Source organism: Vigna radiata, chromosome 2 (assembly GCF_000741045.1).
Source record: "Vigna radiata var. radiata cultivar VC1973A chromosome 2, Vradiata_ver6, whole genome shotgun sequence".
Classification (NCBI taxonomy): domain Eukaryota; kingdom Viridiplantae; phylum Streptophyta; class Magnoliopsida; order Fabales; family Fabaceae; genus Vigna; species Vigna radiata.
This window is the reverse complement of record NC_028352.1, coordinates 5,852,898-5,875,774: the sequence shown is the minus strand read 5'-3', so window position 1 is coordinate 5,875,774 and position 22,877 is coordinate 5,852,898. Positions and strand designations below refer to the sequence as shown.

The 22,877-nt window shown below is 31.0% G+C and overlaps 2 protein-coding genes across 3 annotated transcripts; one reads left to right on the top strand and one right to left on the bottom strand.

Annotated features, from left to right (window-relative positions):
- Positions 1–8,907: 8,907 nt before the first annotated feature.
- Positions 8,908–14,924, top strand: LOC106756562 (auxin response factor 4). The gene is made up of 12 exons (XM_014639036.2): positions 8,908–9,689; positions 9,814–9,870; positions 10,089–10,274; positions 10,481–10,565; positions 10,806–10,896; positions 11,372–11,536; positions 11,705–11,824; positions 11,915–11,993; positions 12,516–12,678; positions 13,015–13,733; positions 13,821–14,011; positions 14,200–14,924. Exons 1-12 carry the CDS (start codon positions 9,354–9,356, stop codon positions 14,381–14,383), a joined length of 2,376 nt encoding a protein of 791 aa, XP_014494522.1. The 5' UTR covers positions 8,908–9,353; the 3' UTR covers positions 14,384–14,924.
- Positions 14,925–15,067: 143 nt separating this feature from the next.
- LOC106756387 (isovaleryl-CoA dehydrogenase, mitochondrial) lies at positions 15,068–22,204 on the bottom strand. 2 transcript variants are annotated; one of them, XM_022778481.1, is made up of 15 exons: positions 21,865–22,204; positions 21,060–21,143; positions 20,920–20,977; positions 20,450–20,574; positions 20,317–20,361; positions 20,053–20,101; positions 19,861–19,970; positions 17,919–17,995; positions 17,317–17,367; positions 17,158–17,222; positions 16,449–16,603; positions 16,307–16,347; positions 16,071–16,230; positions 15,608–15,664; positions 15,068–15,526 (listed from the first exon to the last, which is right to left on the bottom strand). In XM_022778481.1, exons 1-15 carry the CDS (start codon positions 21,976–21,978, stop codon positions 15,380–15,382), a joined length of 1,338 nt encoding a protein of 445 aa, XP_022634202.1. In that variant the 5' UTR covers positions 21,979–22,204; the 3' UTR covers positions 15,068–15,379. The 2 variants fall into 2 exon arrangements, with proteins under 2 accessions (XP_022634202.1, XP_014494283.1); XM_014638797.2 differs by having other exon boundaries at positions 16,176–16,230; positions 21,865–22,196.
- Between the last annotated feature and the right edge of the window lie 673 nt (positions 22,205–22,877).

The following is a 22,877-nucleotide window of genomic DNA, read 5'->3' as shown; positions in this document are numbered from 1 at the left end:
AAATTTAACGGTTCAATTTGCTGTAATATTAGAGAGAAGGTGGAGGAAACTTGGTTAGGGCAAAGTTCCTATTCTAGAGAGAGAAGGGAAATATGCAGAATGAGAAACTGGTTTTCTAAAAAGTAAAGCCCCTCCCCTCTAAGGCCGAATCACCAGAAGTTTATGGGCCTGGCTGCCCCTTTTCTAAGGCCCAATAGCCCTTAGAAATTATAGGCCCTTACACAGCACATGCGTCAAACCTCTTTATATGAGAATGTATGATCATTAGAGTGTCAGAAAAACTCCCAAAGTTGAGCTACCTGCATTCACTCTAACACACGTGAATCACACCAAGAAGTTCCACCTTGGAACCAACCTTTCCAACCTTGAAACCAATGATATCACTTCACATTCACATAGTTTACATGAGACTACTGATCATACATCAAATAAATAAAAACACTTATACAAGTCATCATAAATCATGCAATAACACAATTTCTTCATGACATATTGATACTCATATTTAGGTAAGAAAAACATCTTTGAAACCCTCACCAATAGTTCCGGATTGGTCTAAAATCCCCAAAGCGATGTAAAGAACGTCTAAAACGGACATCCAAAATTCTGAAAACTCTCCAAAAATGTTATAGTGGTGTTAGGGACGCTCGTGTTGGGAGTTTTCCATTAATTAATTATAAGTTAGTTTTATAAAATTAAATTAGATTTAAAGTTTATTTTTTAACATTTTTTAGAATCTTATTTTATTTAAATAATTAAAATTATATTTTAAAATTATAATCTTAAATTGCATAACATTAAATAAAACCATTTGAATATAATATCAAATAATTATATTATTATTAGGGATAAAGCACAAATTATGTTTTAGAGAGATAAACTTTAATTTTTTTTTTAAATTTCAATAACATTTTAACATTAATGATATATGTAAGAAATATCATATATGTTTTTAAGTGACAAGGATCAACAATTTATCCGTCTATCGAAAAAAAAAAGTGATTTAATTAAATAAAGTTGTAATATTTTGTAATTGAGTTTTAAAAAATTATAAACATAAAGTTTAATCTATATATAAAATCATTTTCTTTCTAAACATAAAAATTTCCTGTATTACTTCAACTTTTTTTTTATCATTTTATAAAAATTTGATTTTATCTTATATGTCTTAGTAGAAAACGTCTGATCGCAAGTTATTTTTGCGTCAGTTTTGTTTTATTGAGGTAATATTACTTAAAAGATTTATATGTTTAGATTTGCACGTGATTTAAGTAAAATAACACTTGTTAGTAGTATATGAACATACCGATATGTTGAGATTGTTAATAAAGTCTTACACACACACACACACACACATATATATATATATATATATATATATATATATATATATATATATATATATATATATATATAAATTTTGGGAGCTTAAGTTTGGTTAAATAAATTATAAAAATAAATAAATAAATTTAATTTACAGTACTTTAGGATTGATAATATGGATGTGACTCGATCACAACGTTTTGAATTGTGTGTAAGAGATGTTTTTTTTTTAAAGAATATTCAAGTGGTTTGAGTTTTGATACATAATATATGATTTTTGAGAGATTTACAATAATAATTTTAAGTTTTAAATATAACTAATGTTCTACATAGACATTACTAGTTATTAATGTTTTATATGAATGACACATTGAATTGTTGAAGTGACACACTATCGAATAGTTTATGTCTAAATAGTTTGTAATATGACACATAATATAATAAATATATGAAATTGAAGATTATTTTTGTTATTGAAAATGAGATTATGGTTATATTTCATCTATAATTACGTAAAATGTTGTAATTTTTAATTATATAAACATTTTTTACCATATTTAAGACTAAAATAATCAATTTTAAAAAAATGTAAAATCAATATTTTAAAAAATAAATAAATTTATTTCTTAAATAAAAGCTATCAAATATTGATTTCTAGAAGGCACTATATTTAAAGGCATTATATTATATTTAAAGGCATTATAGCATATATAGACAAATATAGTACCATTAAATAATTAATTAAGCATTGTATTTAAAGATGCTTTTTTTTTTTCTAGAAGGCACACTAGCAAAGAACAGTGGAAACTTGTTTTTATTTTTATTTTTTTGTAGTTAATAAAAGCAATATAATTGGAAGTTAGGATGATAGGTATTATAACTGTTTTTCATTAGTAAAGAAATTACAAAGTGGATTTCAATACAAAAGAAAGATTTTAAAGTGAAAGAATGTTACTTAAATGCTCAACATATCCACATGCAAAAGATTCCTTAAACTTGAACATTTCACACCACTTTTAATAATTAAAAGTCAGACTTTGACTTCAAATACAATATGTCGTGCTATCATGCATTGAAACAATTTAAAAAAATGTGTGTGCGCTTTAATTAATGTTTAAAACTATTATATTGTTTTAAATAAAAACTTAAATAGTTTAAAGATAAACGTTAAATATGTAATCATTTTAATGTAATTCTAAAAATCATAGTGAACTTCACCTTATAAAAGTTTATGTAGATTTAAAATTTATTTATTAATATAATATAAAAATTATTTAAGTCTATTTTAATTTATTAGATATATTAAATACAAGTTAGAAATATACTTAAATTCAATTTCTAATATAAGATATAATATCTTTTAGAAATAAATTCTTTTAATGATGTATATTATACAATATGATTATTTAGTCAGAGTCACACCGAAACAGTCAACAAACTTCTTAATCTCGTACAAAATTATTAGTGAGTTGGTCGGTTGGACCACAAATAAGATTAGTAGTGAAAATAATTATATTAACCATATGTCAGGTCATTATTGTCTAGGTTGCAATTAGGCTAAACACAGATCAAAAACTCATTCCAAAATTTATAAATACAAGTTTGATATCCAGCTAGTTGGTTACTTTAACTATGTATTTTATTATTGTAGCATACAAACACTGGCTTTAGCATTGAAATGTTTTCTGTATGTAACACTCGACTCGACAGAAACAATAGAGAGAAAACTGAAAACAAAACCTTAACTTAAACTTGAAACTTAAAGATTAATGATGAAAAAAGATTTGATCTCGACTTCATAAACCGAAACATATACTAATTTAATTTTATTAAACTGGTTTTATAGATATAAATTAAATTCAAACTCATATCCGTATATAATAATCTAAGAACTTATTAAAAGAAAATGGATTGAATTGCTTTGTGAGAATATTGAGGAACACATGATGAGCAACACGATCTTAACGATGACATGTAAATGTACACAACATTAATGATAAGGCGTTGAAAGTTAATGTATACATATACTTTAAACAAAGAGTGAGATATATACTTGTTGTCGGGTGGAATTTGAAAAGCAAGAAAACAAAATGGTTTGATTCTTTTATAGGTTATATAGGTTTGATATTTGCACACGAAAAGAGAAAAATCATTTTGGTTCAAACTGTATGTATATCCCCACTTTTGATGTGGACCAAACCAGCTTCCTCTGAAAATTGCATGATTCTTTTTTTTTTTTTTAAACTTTAGGTTATGTCCATGTCCATGTCCATTTCTGTTCTATCCATTTGTACATATATATCAATCTATATATGCCTCTATCTTTTCTCTAACTCAAATTTAACAATGGAATAATCTACTTGATGAGAGTTACTTTATAACCTCCATAAACATTGCAAATCGATCCATCTCGAATTTTATGGGTTAAACAAAATTTGTGATAAAAGAAATACTTTAGTTTCGTAGTTAATATATTAAGATGAGAATTTTTTTTTTTTTAAACGTATCGACAATATAATAGTATGCATATTTATGTGATAATGTTGTAAATTACATATGTTCATCTTGTCATATTATAAATTGTTATAAATAAACAACACGAGAAATTGCATAATTATTGATGGAGTTAGTAAAATATATTTTATCGGCAACTTTTTAGAGTTTTTATTATTAGTAAATATTTTTTGTTAATAAAATTTGTTGATAATTTAAAATTTTTATTGTTTATGAATATTTTCATTGATAGTAAATTGGTTGCTAAAATAAATATTTAAGTTTTTACTTAATGAACGTCAAAGTTTTTCTTTAGATTTTGACCATTTATTATATAATCCATAAAAAATTGAATTTATTTGAAAAATTATTGGTAAGGTCGATTCTAATTTTTTTTTTGTCAAAATCGACAAAGTATGCCTTATAAATTAAAGAAATTAAAGGAAAAGAAAAAAAATAGGAAAAAAAAGAAGGAGAAAATGAGAGAAAGAAGAAAAAGAAGAGAGATGAAAAAGAAAAAGAAAAACAAATTGTGATATTTATTAAGGGTTAAAAATTGTTAATAGTTATGGATAAATAATTACAGTGGATAATTATTAATGAATTTTTGTCACTAACACAAAAAAAAACACTCAACACATATATTATTTTTGTTTTACAAAATCAAAATAGGATTAAGCTAAAATAGAAGAGAAGATGAAAAAAAAAACCAACCTTAATATGAAATTAATCGAGGAGAATGAAATCCTTAATCCAAACAAACACCACAACGATAAAATTGAATGAAATAAATTGAAGAACTTGTTTCTACAAATTTGTAATCGTTGCACTTTGATGAGATGTTTTGTACATACAAGAAATAAAAAAGAGAAAGCTAATGTGAAATTTTAATAGATTAATTGATGTTAGTCCACATGTCACTATATATTAATTTTTCATTTAATATCGGTCCTAGAATAATCTAAAATTATTTAATATTTATTAAATCTAAGACCAAAATTAAACGAAAAATTAACCGATGTTAAAAAATAGTTTGATGTTAATTTAGATGAAATATATACAAAAATGTTTTTATCATCAAATTTTACTATTGACATGGAATTGATAATGATAAAAATCTTTTTTTTTTGTTAATGTATAATTAATAATTATTAACAATTTTTTTATTTATCAATATAAATATTTTCATTTACAAACTTTTAGTGATCAGTTCTCCTGTCAAGAATTTTCATCTATCGTTAATTTTATTTTTTGTAGTAAAAAAGCAGAATGGAATAAAAGGGAATATTGTATACTTGTAAATGTACATTGATACAATGAAGCCAATGATTAACACATGAAAGAATATTAATTTAAGGTTATGGTTCACGTGATCAATCATTTGAAGCTAGACAATGATATACAAAGGATGTTAAAACCTAGTAATAAAAAATTTAGATTGTTTATACCTACACTTTTTAAATTCAAACTTTATTGTTCCCTGTGTAAAAAGAAAAGTGTTGGGGGCCAAACTGCAAGATTTACGGAAAAATTATTTCACAATATTCATATATACTATCAGTTTCATTAGGATTACATTATAGCGTACAAATGCACTTTTAATATTCTACAAATTGTTATTATATAAAATATACCACACAAATGCAAAATTAAAAGTAATTTTGCAAAACCTTATACTTAAAGAAATACTTAGCTTTTTTTAAAAAATGATATAACATCATAAAATTCACTCGTGAAGTTTTGTAAAATTTTTATATTAGAGATGCTATTTGTAAATTTTTCATATTAGAGATCCTATTAGTAGTTGAAATTTGAAAATTCAGTTGCTTTCCTAAATATGCAAGTAAGTAAATGTCCAAATATTACTAAATTCAAATTCTAATATATATATATATATATATATATATATATATATATATATATATATATATATATAATTTTTTATTTTTTTAATATGTTGTTCAGAAACTTAATAGAAAATCAAATTTTCCTCCTTTTAATCAAGAAAAAAACTGTTAAAACATCATTCAAGTATGTTATAATGAATATACATCACAATCAGTATCAATATTTTATAATATATTCCTAACAACTTAAACGAAACAAAAAGAAAACACAGAAGTAGGAATATATAATATCTACTAAAAGTTTAATGAAATAGATGTTTTCAATTAATAAAAGTATTCACTAAGATTTTACTCTTGTAATTTTGATTTAAACTTTTATGAGTGTTTTAGTTGCTATAAATATTATAACATTTACTTTTATTTTCTTAAAATGATTAATTTTGACACGTATATAATTTTTTTTAACAAAGTTTTATTGTCAGTTAACAATAGTATTTAGAAAAAAAATTTCTTTAACAACTCTTTTTTAATAACTTTTCAACAATGAATACGTGACAGTTTGTGATTGGTCTGTTTCAAATATTTTTTAAAATAAATTACCAATAAAATAACAACACACGTCCTATTATCAAAAAATGATTAAAAAAAATTATTAAATACCATTATTATAATAGTATTTATAACTGTCGTACGTCACATGGTACACAAAAAGTATCTCACATTTAGTAAATTAATAGTAATAAAAAGTTTAAAACTACCAAAAAAATTTAAACACAAAATAGATTATTTTAAAAAATTTGTAAAAATTGATTATTGTTTTAAACCAATTGAAGGATGTACAAATTAGATTACCTCATCTAGACTTAAATATAAACAAAATTAACTAATTTTAAATATATTAAAAATGAAGCTTAGGTTTAAGGATACCTTTTTAAAATTAGTCTTAATCATATTTATTAGATATAATTCTAAAAGTATAAACTTTTTTTTAATGATGGAAACACAATTTTGAAATTGGAATTTATTTATATATTTATCCAATCCTTGCACAAATAGAGAGCAAATATTCAATAAAGTGAAAGTCAAAGTAGTTTAACTCATGGTCAAACTAAAAAAAATTCAACAATAGAATTAAAATATAATGTTGTACTTTTGAAATCTAATTAATGTTTTTGGACGTGAATAAATAAATGAACCTAAAAACTATTTTTTTAACTATAAATTTATGGTATAAAGCATATAAATAATTTCTTAAAGGAGTCAAATTATTTTGAGCCTTTGTAATTTTAATGAAATTTAAATCTTTTTAAGTAAACGGATTATGTTTAATACGTTTTCTTTAAATTCCTTTAGAAATTACCACTCGTCAATAGCGGTTCATTTTTCTCCGATCATTAGTTATACTTAATTACATAAAAAATTAACATTTAGTTGTAATAGAATAGTACCTAATAAATAATTTAAGCATAGTTATTTTCTAGTCTAAAAATTGAACAAGTTAGAAAAAAAAAAAAAAGACACTCGAAAAAAACTTTTCTCATTTACACTACTCAAATTCTTTAATTTTGAAGCACATTTTAAAATTTCTAAAATGGGGTTGTCTAAATTGTTTTAGACATATTATAATATTTGTGGACAGAAATTAGTTCAGAAATGGGATAATATATTTTTGTTATTATTGTTGGATATGTCTTTACTTATTTTAAGGCTATTTTTTTCTTCTAATTCTTATAAAAAAATTAATTTAATATATAATTTTTATTTAATTTAATTTAAGGTTTTTTTTATGTTATATTAATATTAAATTTTTGTTAAAATTTATATATTAAATCACTTCACTTAAAAAATAAAATTAATTTAAATATAGAGACTTTTAAGATAAAAGAATTTGATATATAAATTTTAACAAAAATTTAACACTAATAAAAGAAAAGTCTAATTAAATTATTTTAAAAAATTAAAAGCTAATTTGAACCAAATAAATATTAAAAATATAATTTAAATTTTTTAAAAAATAGAGGAAAACAAGAATTTTAGCCTATTTTAATTAAACATAAATTAGATAACCTCCACCAATGTTGTAACTTTTTTAGTATTGAGTAATAAATAGTAAGTATTTTTTATTAATAGCTCATAAAAAATATTTTATTCTTTTTAAAATGTAAAAAAATTGAGATTTAAATTTTTTAAAAAATGCATCTTTTCTTAAAAGGATCGTCCTTTTCTTTGTTTTAAATTACTAGAAAACAGACATGTTTGATAACCATGAGAGAAAGCAAAACCTGAGGAAACAATCGACAGAAAAAAAAAGGGTTAATTTCAAAATCAGTTGAAGAGAAAACATAAAAGTAAATAAGAATTTCTCCAATTTTATTTAATCTGATTTTCAGGTTTGTAGAGTTATAAAGATAGATTACAGAGATAGATTACAGAGGTGGTTGTAGAGTTATAAAGATGCAGTGATGAGTTAAGGTTTTTGTCTGTGGGTTTGTGAGAAGAATGGAGAAGTGAGATGTGTTGTAAAGTAGTGCAATGGCTAGTGGAAAAAAAGGTTGTGAGTACTTTGACAACTAATCCAAGTCTACACTGCATTTTTCACAGTTCCATAGAGAGACAGAAACCCTCTCACTTTCCTTTTATTAATGAAACCCTGTAGCTATACCTCTATTTGTCGGATAATCGTGTTACAGGCCTCCAAATCATATCAAATCAACTGATTAATGCATATTTTATATACACCTAATAGTGAGTATATTTACCTTTGTATTCCTGTTACTGTTACTGTTACTGTTAATCATCATATACCTTGAAACTGATTAACCTATATTGTGTTTTGAGTTGTCAGATTGTGTTTTTCTTGGAATTGTCTCTTTTTGGAGATAAAAAGAGAGTGAGAGAGAGAAAGAAACCTTGTTAATGATTGTTTGTTTATTTATCTTGTACATTAACTTATGTTGTCTAGGGTGAGGGCCTGAATCAATGATCCCCACAAGCACAGTGAAAGAATTATGAATAAAGAAGATAAAAAATGAAGAAAAGCTAAGGCAAAGCAAAGGGGAGTGTGTGTGGGGGAGTGTGGGTTCTGTACTGTCTTAAGCCTGTCCCCCCACCCAACACACACATACACAATCTCTCTCTCTCTTTCTCTATCTCTCCCTTTCTCACTCTATCTCTATGATTCTTAACAGTCTAAATCCAAAAGCCACTACCACATTGGCTTTTCTTGCCTTTTGTTTATGTGCTTCCTATGCAATTGTCTATGTCTGCTCCTTCTGCTCCCCCTTCTCAGTACCTGCAAATGGGGGTGGAATCATACGTTGAATTTCTTGTTATTATTTAATATTCTTCTCTCTTTCTACTCTCTTCCTTCTTTTCTTATCTTTAAATCCTGTCTGGGTAGCCTTCTCAACATGACTTTCTTGTTCTTTTCTGTTCATCCACTTCCACTCTCCCCTTGATTTAACACTGTGTTGCCCCCTCCAAATATGATTTCTTTCTCATAAATTAACCTCCTTTCCGTGGTATTTATGCTCTCCACTTTCTGGGGTTTCCTTTTCTCAATTCCACTTGGTGACACACTCTTTCCCTCCCTTGAAGCTGTGAATTTTCTGGTGGGGTGTTTTGGTTCTTGCTTGTTTCTACTTCTGGCTTCCATTTGAGTCTCTCAAGAGCCTACACCACCAGGTGTTCATGGAATTTGATCTGAATCATGAAGTCACTGAGGTTGAGAAGAATGCATTCTGTGATAGGGAATGTGAGAAAGATGCTGGTGTCAGTTGCTGGTCCTCTTCCACCTCTTCATCTTCTAGTTCCTCTTCGGCTCGTGTGTCCTCTTCTTATCTTGAGCTTTGGCATGCTTGTGCCGGCCCCCTCACTTCTCTTCCCAAGAAAGGAAATGTGGTGGTCTATTTTCCACAAGGTCACTTAGAACAGGTTGCCTCTTTCTCTCATTTCATACCAATGGAGATTCCCTCTTATGATCTTCAGCCACAGATCTTTTGCAGGGTTGTCAATGTCCAGTTACTTGTGAGTGCTGAATTAGATTCACTTGGGTTTACTGAATTTCATTTCGACATGTTTCCATTTACTTGCCCCTTGCATTGCCTTTATTGTTTATTTTGTTTTGCTAAATTGTCATTTCCCGGAACAGGCCAACAAGGAGAATGATGAGGTTTATACACAGGTTACTTTGCTTCCTCAGCCGGAGGTTGGTTTTCATTTGAAGTTGTATTTTGGTGTGTTTCTAACTTGTAAGGGTTGAAATTTGGAGCTTCTTCAGGGGGAACTAGTAAATTTGTTAGGTTCTTTCATTGCTTAATTAGGATAAGGGATATTTGTCTCTGAGCTTAAAATGTTAGAAGATGCACCGACTGTTCCTTTGCTGCTTCACATCAAGTAGTTCTGAATACACTGGATTCTTTTCAGTTGGAAGTGATGAATTCAGAGGGCAAAGAACTTGAGGAATTTGGAGCAGAAGAGGAGGGAGATGAAAGATCACCAACTAAATCAACCCCTCACATGTTTTGCAAAACACTAACTGCCTCGGATACCAGCACACATGGGGGCTTTTCTGTTCCTCGTAGAGCTGCTGAAGACTGTTTTCCTCCTTTGGTATGGCATCTTTCACAGCATAATAATAAGCATTAACACTTACAAAAAAGGAAATGAAAAGTGAAATAAATAAAACTTCTTACATAAGTTAAAATAAACTTTTTATGCATCTCAACTGTTGCAAAATTTAGATAAGAAAGATTCTATTAGAGTGTATAAATTTGATTGTATATCCTTGATTAAGTTAGTTAACTATTCTTTTACAGGATTATAAGCAGCAGAGGCCTTCACAAGAGCTTGTTGCCAAAGACCTGCATGGCGTGGAGTGGAAGTTTCGTCACATTTACCGAGGTAATGGAATTTGAAAAACTAGGGGTGGGAGTGTGAGTATGTGACTTCATATATTGACTAATGAGGCCACATTTGATTCACATTGAGAATCAATCTATGACACTATAGAACACTTCCATGTAAAATTTGTGGCTAAATTAACTTGGACATACATCTAAATGATGCTCAATTGTTCAAAATACTTAGATCTAAACCAAACAACACTAATTGGTTCAAAAAATCGATGTGGTAATATGTCAGGTCAGCCAAGGCGGCATCTACTCACTACTGGTTGGAGTATTTTTGTAAGCCAAAAGAATCTTGTTTCTGGTGATGCAGTGCTCTTTCTAAGGTATATCCATCATCACGTGTACTGAGAAAGTTTAGCTATTCTTAAAGCAGTACGTGTGTTGTAGCTTAAAATCTCTTGCTGCACCTAAAAGTCTCACCTTCAATTATTAATTATTAATAATGGCCCTCCAATAATTTAGTAGAAAGTAATCATCAAATGCCAAACAAAGTATGGATTTTATTAATTTTCCCTCTTTTAATTGAATAATTAATAGGTAGTTTTGTAATATGCATTACTAATATTTGGGACCTCCATGGTACTGTGTAGTGCCAAAACTGATGGCCTTTGTTCATGAGAATCTTGAATCTAAAGTCTTACCAAACTTTGAAAACTTGAAAAATGAATAATAATAATAATCTTTGTAAGCCCTTTAAATCTTACTAAATGTTCTGAGTTCTAACCATCCAGTTTTAGAGAAAGAAGAGTCTATCTGTCATTTTCCTCACTTGGCTAGTGCTTATGAATGATTTTGTAGAGGTGAAAATGGAGAACTGAGATTGGGAATCAGAAGAGCTGTTCGACCTAGAAATGATCTTCCTGAATCAGTTATTGGTAGCCAGAACTGCTACCCCAATGTTCTTTCTTCCGTGGCAAATGCAGTATCCACGAAAAGCAAGTTTCATGTTTTCTACAGTCCAAGGTACTAATACTGATTGATCATGTCTTATTGCTTTGTAAGATGTATGTAGTTTTCACTGCAAGTATTTTTTCCTTAGATTTTGATTATGAAACACTCTAATAATGCTAACTCTTGATTGGTCTGTGACTCTGGCAATAAATTTATGTGTTTGGATTTAACATAATACAGGGCAAGTCATGCAGACTTTGTTGTCCCATATCAAAGATATGTCAAAAGCATCAAGAATCCAGTGAGCATTGGGGCAAGATTCAAAATGAGACTCGAAATGGATGAATCTCAAGAAAGAAGGTGAACTACAACAACATAGTTATAAATATTTAGTCCAATGCCTTCCTTCAAAATGATTTTTTAGTGACATATCAACTTCCTATCTTTCAGGTGTAATAGTGGCACATTGATTGCAACTAGTGATTTGGATCCTTACAGATGGCCAAAATCAAAATGGAGGTGCTTGATGGTACATTTCGATTTTGCTTCATTACTATGTTGTGTACCCTTTTGTTTTCATATGTTTTCCCAACTTTGCAATGAGCATATGTTCTAATAACCGTTTTTTATTTTTTCATTAACGAGGCCCTTAAAAATATAGGTTATATCTCTTCATATTGTAGTTTGCAGGTTTTCAGAAATACATGAGGAACCAAGGATAAGAAATATTAAGTTCATGTTTGTGATGGATAATCTTAATAAAATAAAAGTTTATACTATCAGTGAGCTTTTAAGTATTCTTAACATCAAACTTAATTATTGTGAAGCAACTTTGTGAATCTCAGAGAAATCTGATCCTATTTCCCCAACATTTCTACATACTGTTTGCCTGCACAGTTTTGGTGTCTAACTCTTAAACTATTTTACATATCATCACATCTAATTGTTATGAAGGTTTATTAACAAACCACTGACAAAGCTAAGATAAATTAACTGAGTGAAGGAACCCATGAAAATCTCATTAATGTAAACTTGCTGTGACATTCAACAGGTCAGATGGGATGAGGATATTGAGACTAATCATCAAGATCGAGTATCTCCATGGGAGATTGATCCTTCTGCTCCTCTGCCCCCCTTGAGCATTCAGTCTTCCCCGAGACTGAAGAAACTGCGGACAGGTCTACAGGTTGCCTCACCTAGTCAACTCATCACTGGTATTAGTCCTAACACTAAATTATAATATGATTTTGCTTGGATAAACTTCTCTATAAGAGTATTCATAGGAAAAGAACATAAGAAATAAAATGCATTGAGTTTTTTCATTAGCTCTTACAGAAGAAGTTAAATGAAAAAGAGCTTCTAAAAAGGTTAAGTGCATAAGTTGTTGGTTTTAGCCTATGCAAAATACTTGGTTCATTTTACTTTCTCATTTTCTTTTCCTACAAGTATTTTATAGAAAAACTTATCCGAACAAGACTAAGGCCGAAATGCTTGTTGGTTGTTAACTTGATGTATCCTATCTTATTCATTCTCTTTGTTTCATTTTGCAGCACGAGGCAGTGGGTTGGTGGGTTTTGAGGAGTCTGTAAGATCACCTAAGGTCTTGCAAGGTCAAGAAAATGCTGGTTTTGTGTCACTCTACTACGGATGTGACACGGTAACCAAGCCACTAGGTTTTGAGATGAGTTCTCCTAGTCATCCAAATCTTGGATCAGCTGAAGTAAGAAAGGCTACCTCTTCTGAGCTTAGTAGTGTTCACCCTTTCAGTTATGCAGGCTTTGTGGAAACTAACAGGTTTCCGAGGGTCTTGCAAGGTCAAGAAATATGTCCATTGAAATCCCTGACAGGAAAGATTGATTTGAATCTTGGTGCCTGGGGAATGCCCAATCTGGGTTTCAACCTTCACCAGGCAACCAAACCCAACTTTCAACCTACATTGTTCCCTTATGGGGACATTCACCAAGCTGGTCAACCTAGTGTGTTTTGCTCAAAATCCACCACTTTCCAAAGACAAAATGTCCCATTTAATAAACCATCCACTCAGGCAGGAACCATTGTAAATGAAGTTGGACAACCAGAACTCCCAAATGAGCATAAGCTGCAGGACAATCTTTCTGCTGCTGCTGCATTAGGGGCTGTAAATATAGGGGTTCCTAATGACAATAACGTCCAGGGAAAAGTAAATGCCTGCAAACTATTCGGGTTTTCTTTATCTGGGGAAACCACTGCCCAAAATTTACAGAACTCTGCTAAAAGGAGCTGCACAAAGGTGAGGGATGATGATAACAAAATTATGTTATGATATGCCTTTTTCTGTCCAAGTTTTACCCACGTATATAACATACACTAAATGAAGGTTCACAAGCAAGGCAGCTTAGTTGGAAGAGCTATTGATCTTTCAAGACTGAGCAGCTACAATGATCTGCTGATTGAACTAGAGAGACTATTTGGCATGGAAGGCCTTCTAAAAGATCCTGACAACGGATGGAGGATCCTCTACACTGATAGTGAGAATGACATAATGGTTGTGGGGGATGACCCTTGGCAGTGAGTATTCTTCTTCCAGGACTCAAAACAACACTTTAAAGAATGCTGTTTTTTTCCACCTTTTAATCAGTTATCAATGATCACATCACCTGTTTCAATATGTACTTAAAACATGATGTCACTTGTACTCTATTCTATGTAAGCTATCTATTTATCATAAAATAATTCTCATTTCCCTATGGCTGCAGTGAGTTTTGTGATGTGGTGTCCAAGATCCATATATATACCCAAGAAGAGGTGGAAAAGATGACAATTGGGATGATCAGTGATGACACTCATAGCTGTTTGGAAGAGGCACCAATCATTACGGAGGCTTCGAAGTCTTCCTCTGTGGGTCAACCAGATTATTCTCCAACAGAAGTTAGAGTCTAAGTTTCAGGGTTGTCTTTAGACATTTATTATGCTGGTCCTGTCTCTGTACAAGATTAATCTACATATGTTTTTATGATGTGTTTGGTTACTACCCTTTGAGCTTGTAGGCCCAGCAAAAATTGCATGGTCAGCGCTAGAAAGACTGACAATTAAGTGCACTGAAGTATCTAAATAAGGGCCAGTCTTGCATCATAAAATAAGCCATTATGGCTTGAGTTACGTACTCTGGAATAATGGTGATGGTGATGGTTTCCAAATCTTCCACCATAGTTGCGTACACTGTTGGGAACCCTCTTTGACGTGTGATTCGGGTTTGAAGATCCCAAAACGTGGCCGTAGAACATTGCAAAACATAATTTGGTAAAAGCTTGAAAAGACACTCTAGATATGCATCAATTAATAGAATATTTCATGTGAAGTACATGAAGAAATCACGCAATAAATTAAGAATGTTAGACCTGTTTATTTTTTTACTTACCATTGTTTTAGCATTATTTTCCAAGGAACATTAGAATTTTGGTTTTAAATTTAGTTTAGTCAAGTGCGAGACACAATATCCATCTAATTTTATACCATTGTTCTTCAAGGAATGTTAGACTTCTGATCTTAACTTAATTTAGTCACATTACTAGTAAGTGTTAGGCACAACAAGACCAAATATTTCAATTTTTGATAGCAAATGGCTTGGTATACTCAATAATAATTATTAAGATAGAAAAATCAAGTTGTAAAGCGTGAATCGTTGGTTCTCTTGTCTGAATATTGTAATTTGACAACATCACATTAAATACTTAGTAACATCGTTGTGAAGAACTTCAAAGCACACAAAAATATAACATGCAAAAATTTATTCCTTGGACCAATGGTCATTTCTCGTTATTATAATTCTTGTTTGATGAATGAAACATTCATTAGTTTCATCCACATCCCAAGGTATCAGCATTGTTCAAGATCCAAAAGATTAGAATCGCGTAAGGTGCAAGCCATAGTGGCATGTTATTGCTCCTTGAAGAGCTCACGTCCAATAATCATTCTTCTGATCTCACTAGTTCCTGCTCCAATCTCGTAGAGTTTGGCATCTCTCAGGAAACGACCAGTAGGATACTCATTCACGTACCCATTCCCACCTAAACACTGTATAGCCTGCACATTTGGTGGGGTAAGCACTGAAAAATGATAAAAGAACACAGCAGCAACTATAACTGATGCAAACAACTTATTTACCTGCAAAGCAACCTGAGTTGCTCTTTCAGCAGCACAAAGTATGGCTCCAGCACAATCCTGATAACGAACAGGCAAACAACCATGGTGAGAAATTGGTAATGAGTTGGATATTATGGAGTAATATGAAATGTTTAGAGAAATATTTAATTGTTTGGTTCTCCCTCTCCCCATTAATAGTTAGCTTTTAATGAGGTAGGTTTCCTAATTGTGTTGGTGCTTATCCAAGGAGGAGAATCAAACACCTATATATTTCTCACAACATACTCAATATGACTTAGCTACTCCATAATATCCAAGTTTCTATTGAAAGCAGAAGAAATGTAATGAACCAAAATATTATGATCGAGTTAAAAAAAAATACAGAAATAAAAAATTAAAGATTTATTAGTTTACACTTTTAATAGCATATCATGACAGCATAACAATGTTACTACTCGCAGATGTCACTGTATTCGTGTCATACCTTTCTTGAAATATATGAAAAAATATGGATGTAGTTCCATAAACAGAAAACACACGCACACACGATGATGAAGCTTAATAGAACTAATTTAACATGTGGATGCACCTTTGGGTCAACCTTTCCATTGTCACATTCTCGAGCTACAGAATACACATAAGACCTGAAATGAAGAATGTTATCTACGGCTATGCAAACTTATTTAGTGAAAAGAACACCATGACATTGGATTTTTCTACCTTGAGGACTGTAATGCAGTATACATGTCAGCAACTTTTCCCTGTAACCAAAGTTCAATCAATAAATTGATTATCTAAGATTCATGTATTTAGAAAATCCATATGCAGGATAATTGCAAAAAATATGTTGTTCATAAGAAACCTGTATAAACTGAAACTCCCCGATGGGACGACCAAACTGCTCTCTTTGACGAACATAAGGAAGAACAACATCAAGACATGCCTGCATAATACCCAGAGGACCAGCTGCCAAAACAAGTCTCTCCAGATCCAACCCAGACATCATGACATATACTCCTGAAACACAGAATAAGTGGTAATGGCTGACACTTGACAGTCAACAAATAATAAAATGTTTTTCTTTCTAAGAGTACTAACATTGTAAACAGAGAAGGGAAAACAAATGGCTTTACTTTGGAGAGATTCTTTTAAATTGCACAAATTTATGAGTCAAGTGTACTTGGAAAATGGTGGCACTAAAAATCAATTCTGGTTAGGAATTAACAAAGATAAGAAAATAAGAAAAATGCTTTTTCTTTGTTTCTTTACATTACTGGTAATGAAAAGATAAAGGTTGACGTGATAAACCAATGATGTAATATGAATTAATGCTTATAATAGAAGGTAGCGATCCTCAGCTTCTGCCAGTAGAAGTACAAGTGATTTTCAATATTTTAGAGGTTTTTAATGAGTACTTTTTTAAGATTGAGTTCAAATGCAAAATAACTTTTTCCTCAAAAAAATGGTAGCTTAAAATCGACATCTTTTTCTTTAGTCTACCCAAACAAGTCTGCTTGGGCAACATAAAAATTATTTCACTTTAAAAATAATAAAGATTTCAGTAGCAATACCTTTTCCCTCTTTCCCAAGAACATTTTCTTCTGGAACAAAGCAATTCTCAAAGACAAGCTCACATCTGCCCCCAGAATCTCATTTTATCAGTAAAAGTAAGGGAAAAGATTAGCAATGGAATATACAGATGAAATTTCCCANAAGACATGCATACATACGTATCACTTCCTCGCATCCCAAGTTTGTCCAATTTCTGGGCAGTACTGAATCTGTAGTCAAGCAGAAACAATGTTAGATTTTTCTCATTCATTTGACTTTCCAAACTAATCAAATGATCTATCATTAAAGGGAGGCCTGATCATTTCAACCATGTGAGAATTGCTGTCTTCTCATACATATTGCTTGCACGTTATTTATGAGTGATCACAATATTCATGACACTTTTTCTTTCAGCATCATTTCAGAAAAGGAATTTTACATGCTGTAGACTCGCATGGGGATCAAATTTGAACTATCTGATGCTAAAAGGATCGGATACTTTTTATTAGAATTACTTCTACAGCACATGGCAAGTCCCACTAAACGAGTCTAGTGTTGAATGTACAAGAGAAAAACTTGGTTTAAGGTATAATTTAAAAGCCATTAGTTTGAAAAGCTTCACTTGTCAAAAGGTGAAGTCATAGCTTAAAATCATGTCACATTATCGTTTGATTGGCCACAACATGCAGTCACATTATTCCCTATGAATTAACGAAGTTCAAATACAGAAGTTTATCCACTTAATATTTTATAACTTGTTGTCAAGGTTTAGAGAAATTACCCAGCCATTCCCTTCTCAATAATGAATGCCGTAATGCCTTTTGATCCAGCAGTTATGTCTGTTTTAGCATAGACAACCTGGTTCAATTAAACACAATCAAATATGTGCTATACATTTTCAGCATGTGTCCGAATTACATATTAAGATCTGGTTTTATAGTAACACAATCAATGTTTCTTCATATATAGGTAAAGAAACTAATCAGAAACACAAAAATTGATTTTCTTAGACCAGTGACTAAATAGAAAATATGCCATCCACGTTAAATATAAGTTCCATGGTGTACTTGGAATCCAAGCCTTATGATAACATACTAGCTTAGCATTTTCTTCCTTACTTTTTGATACGTTCATAGTGTAATAAGGTCTTCCGAACATTTTTGTAGTAAGGGAAGAAGTGATTGAGTATGGATTAAGAAAATAGAATGGGATTCAAGAGAATCAATCTGCATTTATGCCAAGAAGATTATAAAAGAATCTATTTATCTTCTATGGGGTTGATGGAACCAAAGCAAAGAAAAAGAATTTTCAATGATTTTTATCAAATTACTAGAACCATATTATCTAGTGCAAAAGAAAATGCTGTCAACCTTTCCGAAAAAAAGGTGTTTGGATTATAACCAGGCTAGACAAGACAAGAGTGATGGTGTTAGGAATCAAAACTATTTTCAGAAAAAACAGAGAAAAGTAAATCTGAACTTCTCTAATTTCACCAATCATACAACAAAAGATACAAAACTCAATTGTCTGAAAAACTGCCCTCCTTTTCCCCTAAACTTCCAATAAAAAGAGGTCCTAACACCTACCAAGCACTAAGCGGTACAAACTACCTTACAACTGTATTCTTAGTTATTGTTTTTAAACATTCTCCTACAATAAACCAGCAATCATGTCTTATTGTCAGCATGTCCTATTTGCTTCTGTCTATCAGATGGGGATAATTAGCAGTATGAGAATATTTGGACACAATGAAATTAAGGATGGATTTATATTAGGGTTCGGCTTTGAACTATTACTTGTTTAATCTAGTCTCAAATGTGCTCACTAAAAATAGAAAAAATTACATGTGTTACAAATATACGAGAGATACATGCACTACAAATATGACATAAATGATTTTTTGGTAAAATATATAGAAAAACGTAACACAAGATTTTTTGAAGTTTGTGGGATTAATACTACTAACAAGATGGGAAAATTAATCAATATATCACACATGATTCATGTTCGAAAGTTAAAATGAATGAGTGCCAAGGATTATTTGTGATCACAACTCACAATACTTGCCAAGCTCACAAGGAAGTTTTATCAGACCATTACTCAACCAACTAACTCTATGGTACTGAAGGAAAGATTTTAAAAAGGACACCATTATAGAAAAATAGGAGGGGCAGGAATTATAATGTTAAGATGGACGTGTGGCCACACAAGAAAGGACATAATATAGTATTGCATAAAAGGAGATATTGAAATGGCACTTATTGAGGAGAAGATGATAGAAAATCCTTTTAAGTGGTTTGATTATGTCCAGAGAAGGTCATTGGTGGCACAAGTGAGGTTTAGATTGCATTGCTTTTTGGCCCTATGAAAAAGGGTAGAGGGAACTAAGAAAGACATTGAAAGAAATTATTAAAAAGAAACACGTGATGAATAGTATACTAGAGAATTTGGTTTTTGACAAGCCCTGTGACATTGTGTGTTTCATGTAGCTGACATTACCTAATGGTGAATTGAAAACTCAGGGCATATTGGGTGTTTGACTACTATTTTGCAGTCAGGTCCTCAAATCATGATAATGATATGTTGTCACATGGAAAAATTGTCCATTGAAATGACAAATTAAAGAAAACTGACCTATTTCTTTTCTAAAGTCAAAATTAAACACAAACAAGGTCACAATTCAAAAAGCATTGGAAAATGAAATGAAATTTAAAAATTCATACTAAAGTTTGAGCAACTGGCCCGTTAGTACACCACATCTTGTTCCCATTGAGTACATAGCCCCCATCTACACGATCAGCCTTGCATTTCATGCTGACAACATCGGACCCAGCTGCGGGAAAAATCATTCACTTTGAAAAGTCCCTGGAGTATCTAAAATTAAAGAGATTATGGTTCAAGTTCACATATCTTACAATTGGGCTCACTCATTGCCAATGCTCCCACGTGATCCCCAGAAATAAGCTTCAAATTTGGAGAGAAAAACAGTTTAGTCTTTAAATAGATAGAAAAATAGACGCAGAAAAGTTGAGAAAGAATACTATTTAGCACAAGAAATGGGTTGAAAGCTACGAGCATTTTGACTGACAAAGTCAATCCTTCACACATCATCAGTAAGAGGGCAAGGCAGCAAACGTTCCACTGAAAATAAATAAGATTAAATTGAAAAGAACTAGAACCTTTGGTAAATATTTCGCTTTCTGAGCAGGACTTCCATTTCTCACCTGAACAAAACAGGAGGTGTCAATCCTGAAGACGCATTGGAAGATCATAAAGCATATAACGAAAAAGACTTAAGTTCTCTTCAATCACCAGCTGATTGACACACAAGTTTGAATGAGCACCATATGAAAGACCAACGGACGCTGAAGCACGGCTAATCTCTTCCATTGCTATACAGTGATACAAGTAACCTAGACCAAGCCCTCCATATTCCTCTGCAAATAAGCAGAAATAGAACAGGAAAAGTCTGTTGGCGATACGACCATATTGTAATTATTCAAGTATACTAAGCTAAATTTAAGAACACCCAAAAAAGAACTACATAAAAAATGAGCCCCTCATCCATGTGACTATGTTCATAGAACAATACAGAAATTATGCGCATCAGCATGAATTGTTCTTTGTTAGAATTTATTATCTTCACAATTGTATCACACAGTATATATACAGGGAAAATAACAATCGTCAAATGATAGCAGATAACACCAACAGCTTGCAAAAACTGAAAAGGGAGATTTTCACGTCAGAAAATGGAAACAATGGAGAGAGAAAAAAAATACCTGGAGCAGTAATCCCAAGGAGATTGAATTCCCCCATGCTTTTCCATAAGTTCACCTCCTAAAATTACATCAAATGCAATCAAAACATTTAAAATATTATAGCGTTCACTGACATGATATAAATAGATTCTCATACAGACCTTTGGGAAATAATTTGTGTGGTCTATTTTTGAAGCATGAGGGGCAATATTTTCCGTTGCAAACTGAGAAACACTTTCTTTAAACTGCATCATTCAATAAAACCTTCCAATTATTATAAACAGACATATTTTAAGTTTTAAGAAGCTACTACACAGAATCATCTTAATCAATACAAACATTGTTTAAAATGTTTTGAAACAGAAAGCAACTTTTAGAAAACTTCTCAAGATTTTCCACCCACTTCGCAAAACCAAATGAATAATGCCGTGTTTGGTTACCCGTTGGTCGTACCATTAAAAAGGTAACATTAAAGGAAAATTTTTTTGCATTGGATCAAACATATGATAAGCTTTCTTCCGTGGAAAACCAAAACAAATAATTTGTTGCTAGTACAAACAACTTGATGCAACTAGGGGTTTTGGGGGTAAGGCTCCTAAACATTTTCAACCCACTTGAACAATTTGCAAATCAAATATATACTTCTGGCATTCATTCCCGGAAAAATAGAAGATGCCAGGGCCAGAGCCATCCACATTCAGTTCTCAAAAATGTGTCTACCAGGATTGTCTCTCCTACGCAAGATACACAGATGCCCCCCCTCCCCCAAAAGAAATTGTTTCCACGAAAAACTAGTTTATTTCTCTTAAGTAATTGATCATACAACAATTTACATCAAGAGTCCAATTTTCCTCGACGGAGTAATAAAGCCAATCCAGATTGAAAGTAACATCAGTTTCAAGAAAACCCAGATGAAAAGGTCAAACATTTCACTAAGTTTTCAAAGAAACACTGAATAACAAGAACCTGTATCTGAGTTTCGTCGAAGAGCAAGGATGTGGAAAAAGCAGCAGAGTGAGGCCGAGGTTTGCTTCTGAAAACAGCAGAAAAAATGGACCTCGCGGTGACGATCCTATGCATGGTAGCAGCAACAATGATGGGTCAGAGTTGGAAAATGAAGATGAAAATGGATCAGTGAACTGTTCTTGCCACCAGCCGACGGTGTATACGGAGATGGCTTATGTATTGGTTTTTGGTGCTCAGTGAAAAACATTACCATAAATATAAATAAATTATAGACGATTGAGATAAGGATGAAAATGGTAGCTTCCGTGGATCATCATCATGCTTATCTCGTTACCAAACATTTCCCAGAAAGGCATGTCCTTCACTGTCAAAAAACTTTGAATTTTTTATTGATAGATTAACTTCTGAATAACATGAAAAAAATTAAATAAACGAGATCAACACAAAGTTATTTTAAAAATACAAAAAAAAAAAAAAAACAATTTTACTGTTCGTCGCTCCATTTTGACAAGTTGATGAAAACTTGAAATCTCCAGTGGTAAAAAGTATATAAATCAACAAACTTAAAAATGATAAAATCACAAAATAAGCATATCTCAGTAACAATATAGGTAATAATACATAGTAAAAATATAGGTGGCTTCTATGTAACCATTAAAGCAAGGGATCTTGTTGTATAACTTCTCCCTTTGCATTTTTCAGATTTTTTTTTTTCAATTCTCACAAGCTGTAGCTTTATGTATCACACCCCTTGAAACTCTCATACAAGTTTGAAAATATATATAAAAAAACGGATGCAAAACTATGATTATTGCTTCAAAACAGAAATTATTATAAGCATAACAATAAACTAAGCCTAAAAATAGAATCATCCTAGGATTTATTCAGAAGCAAAACAGTAAAAAAAACCAGTTTGAGTAATGTGATCTAAAATATAATATAATGTACGTGTCAGAGGGTATGTTTCATTCAGGAAAGATATCTGTGTAGAATTAAATGACACATCCGTAATA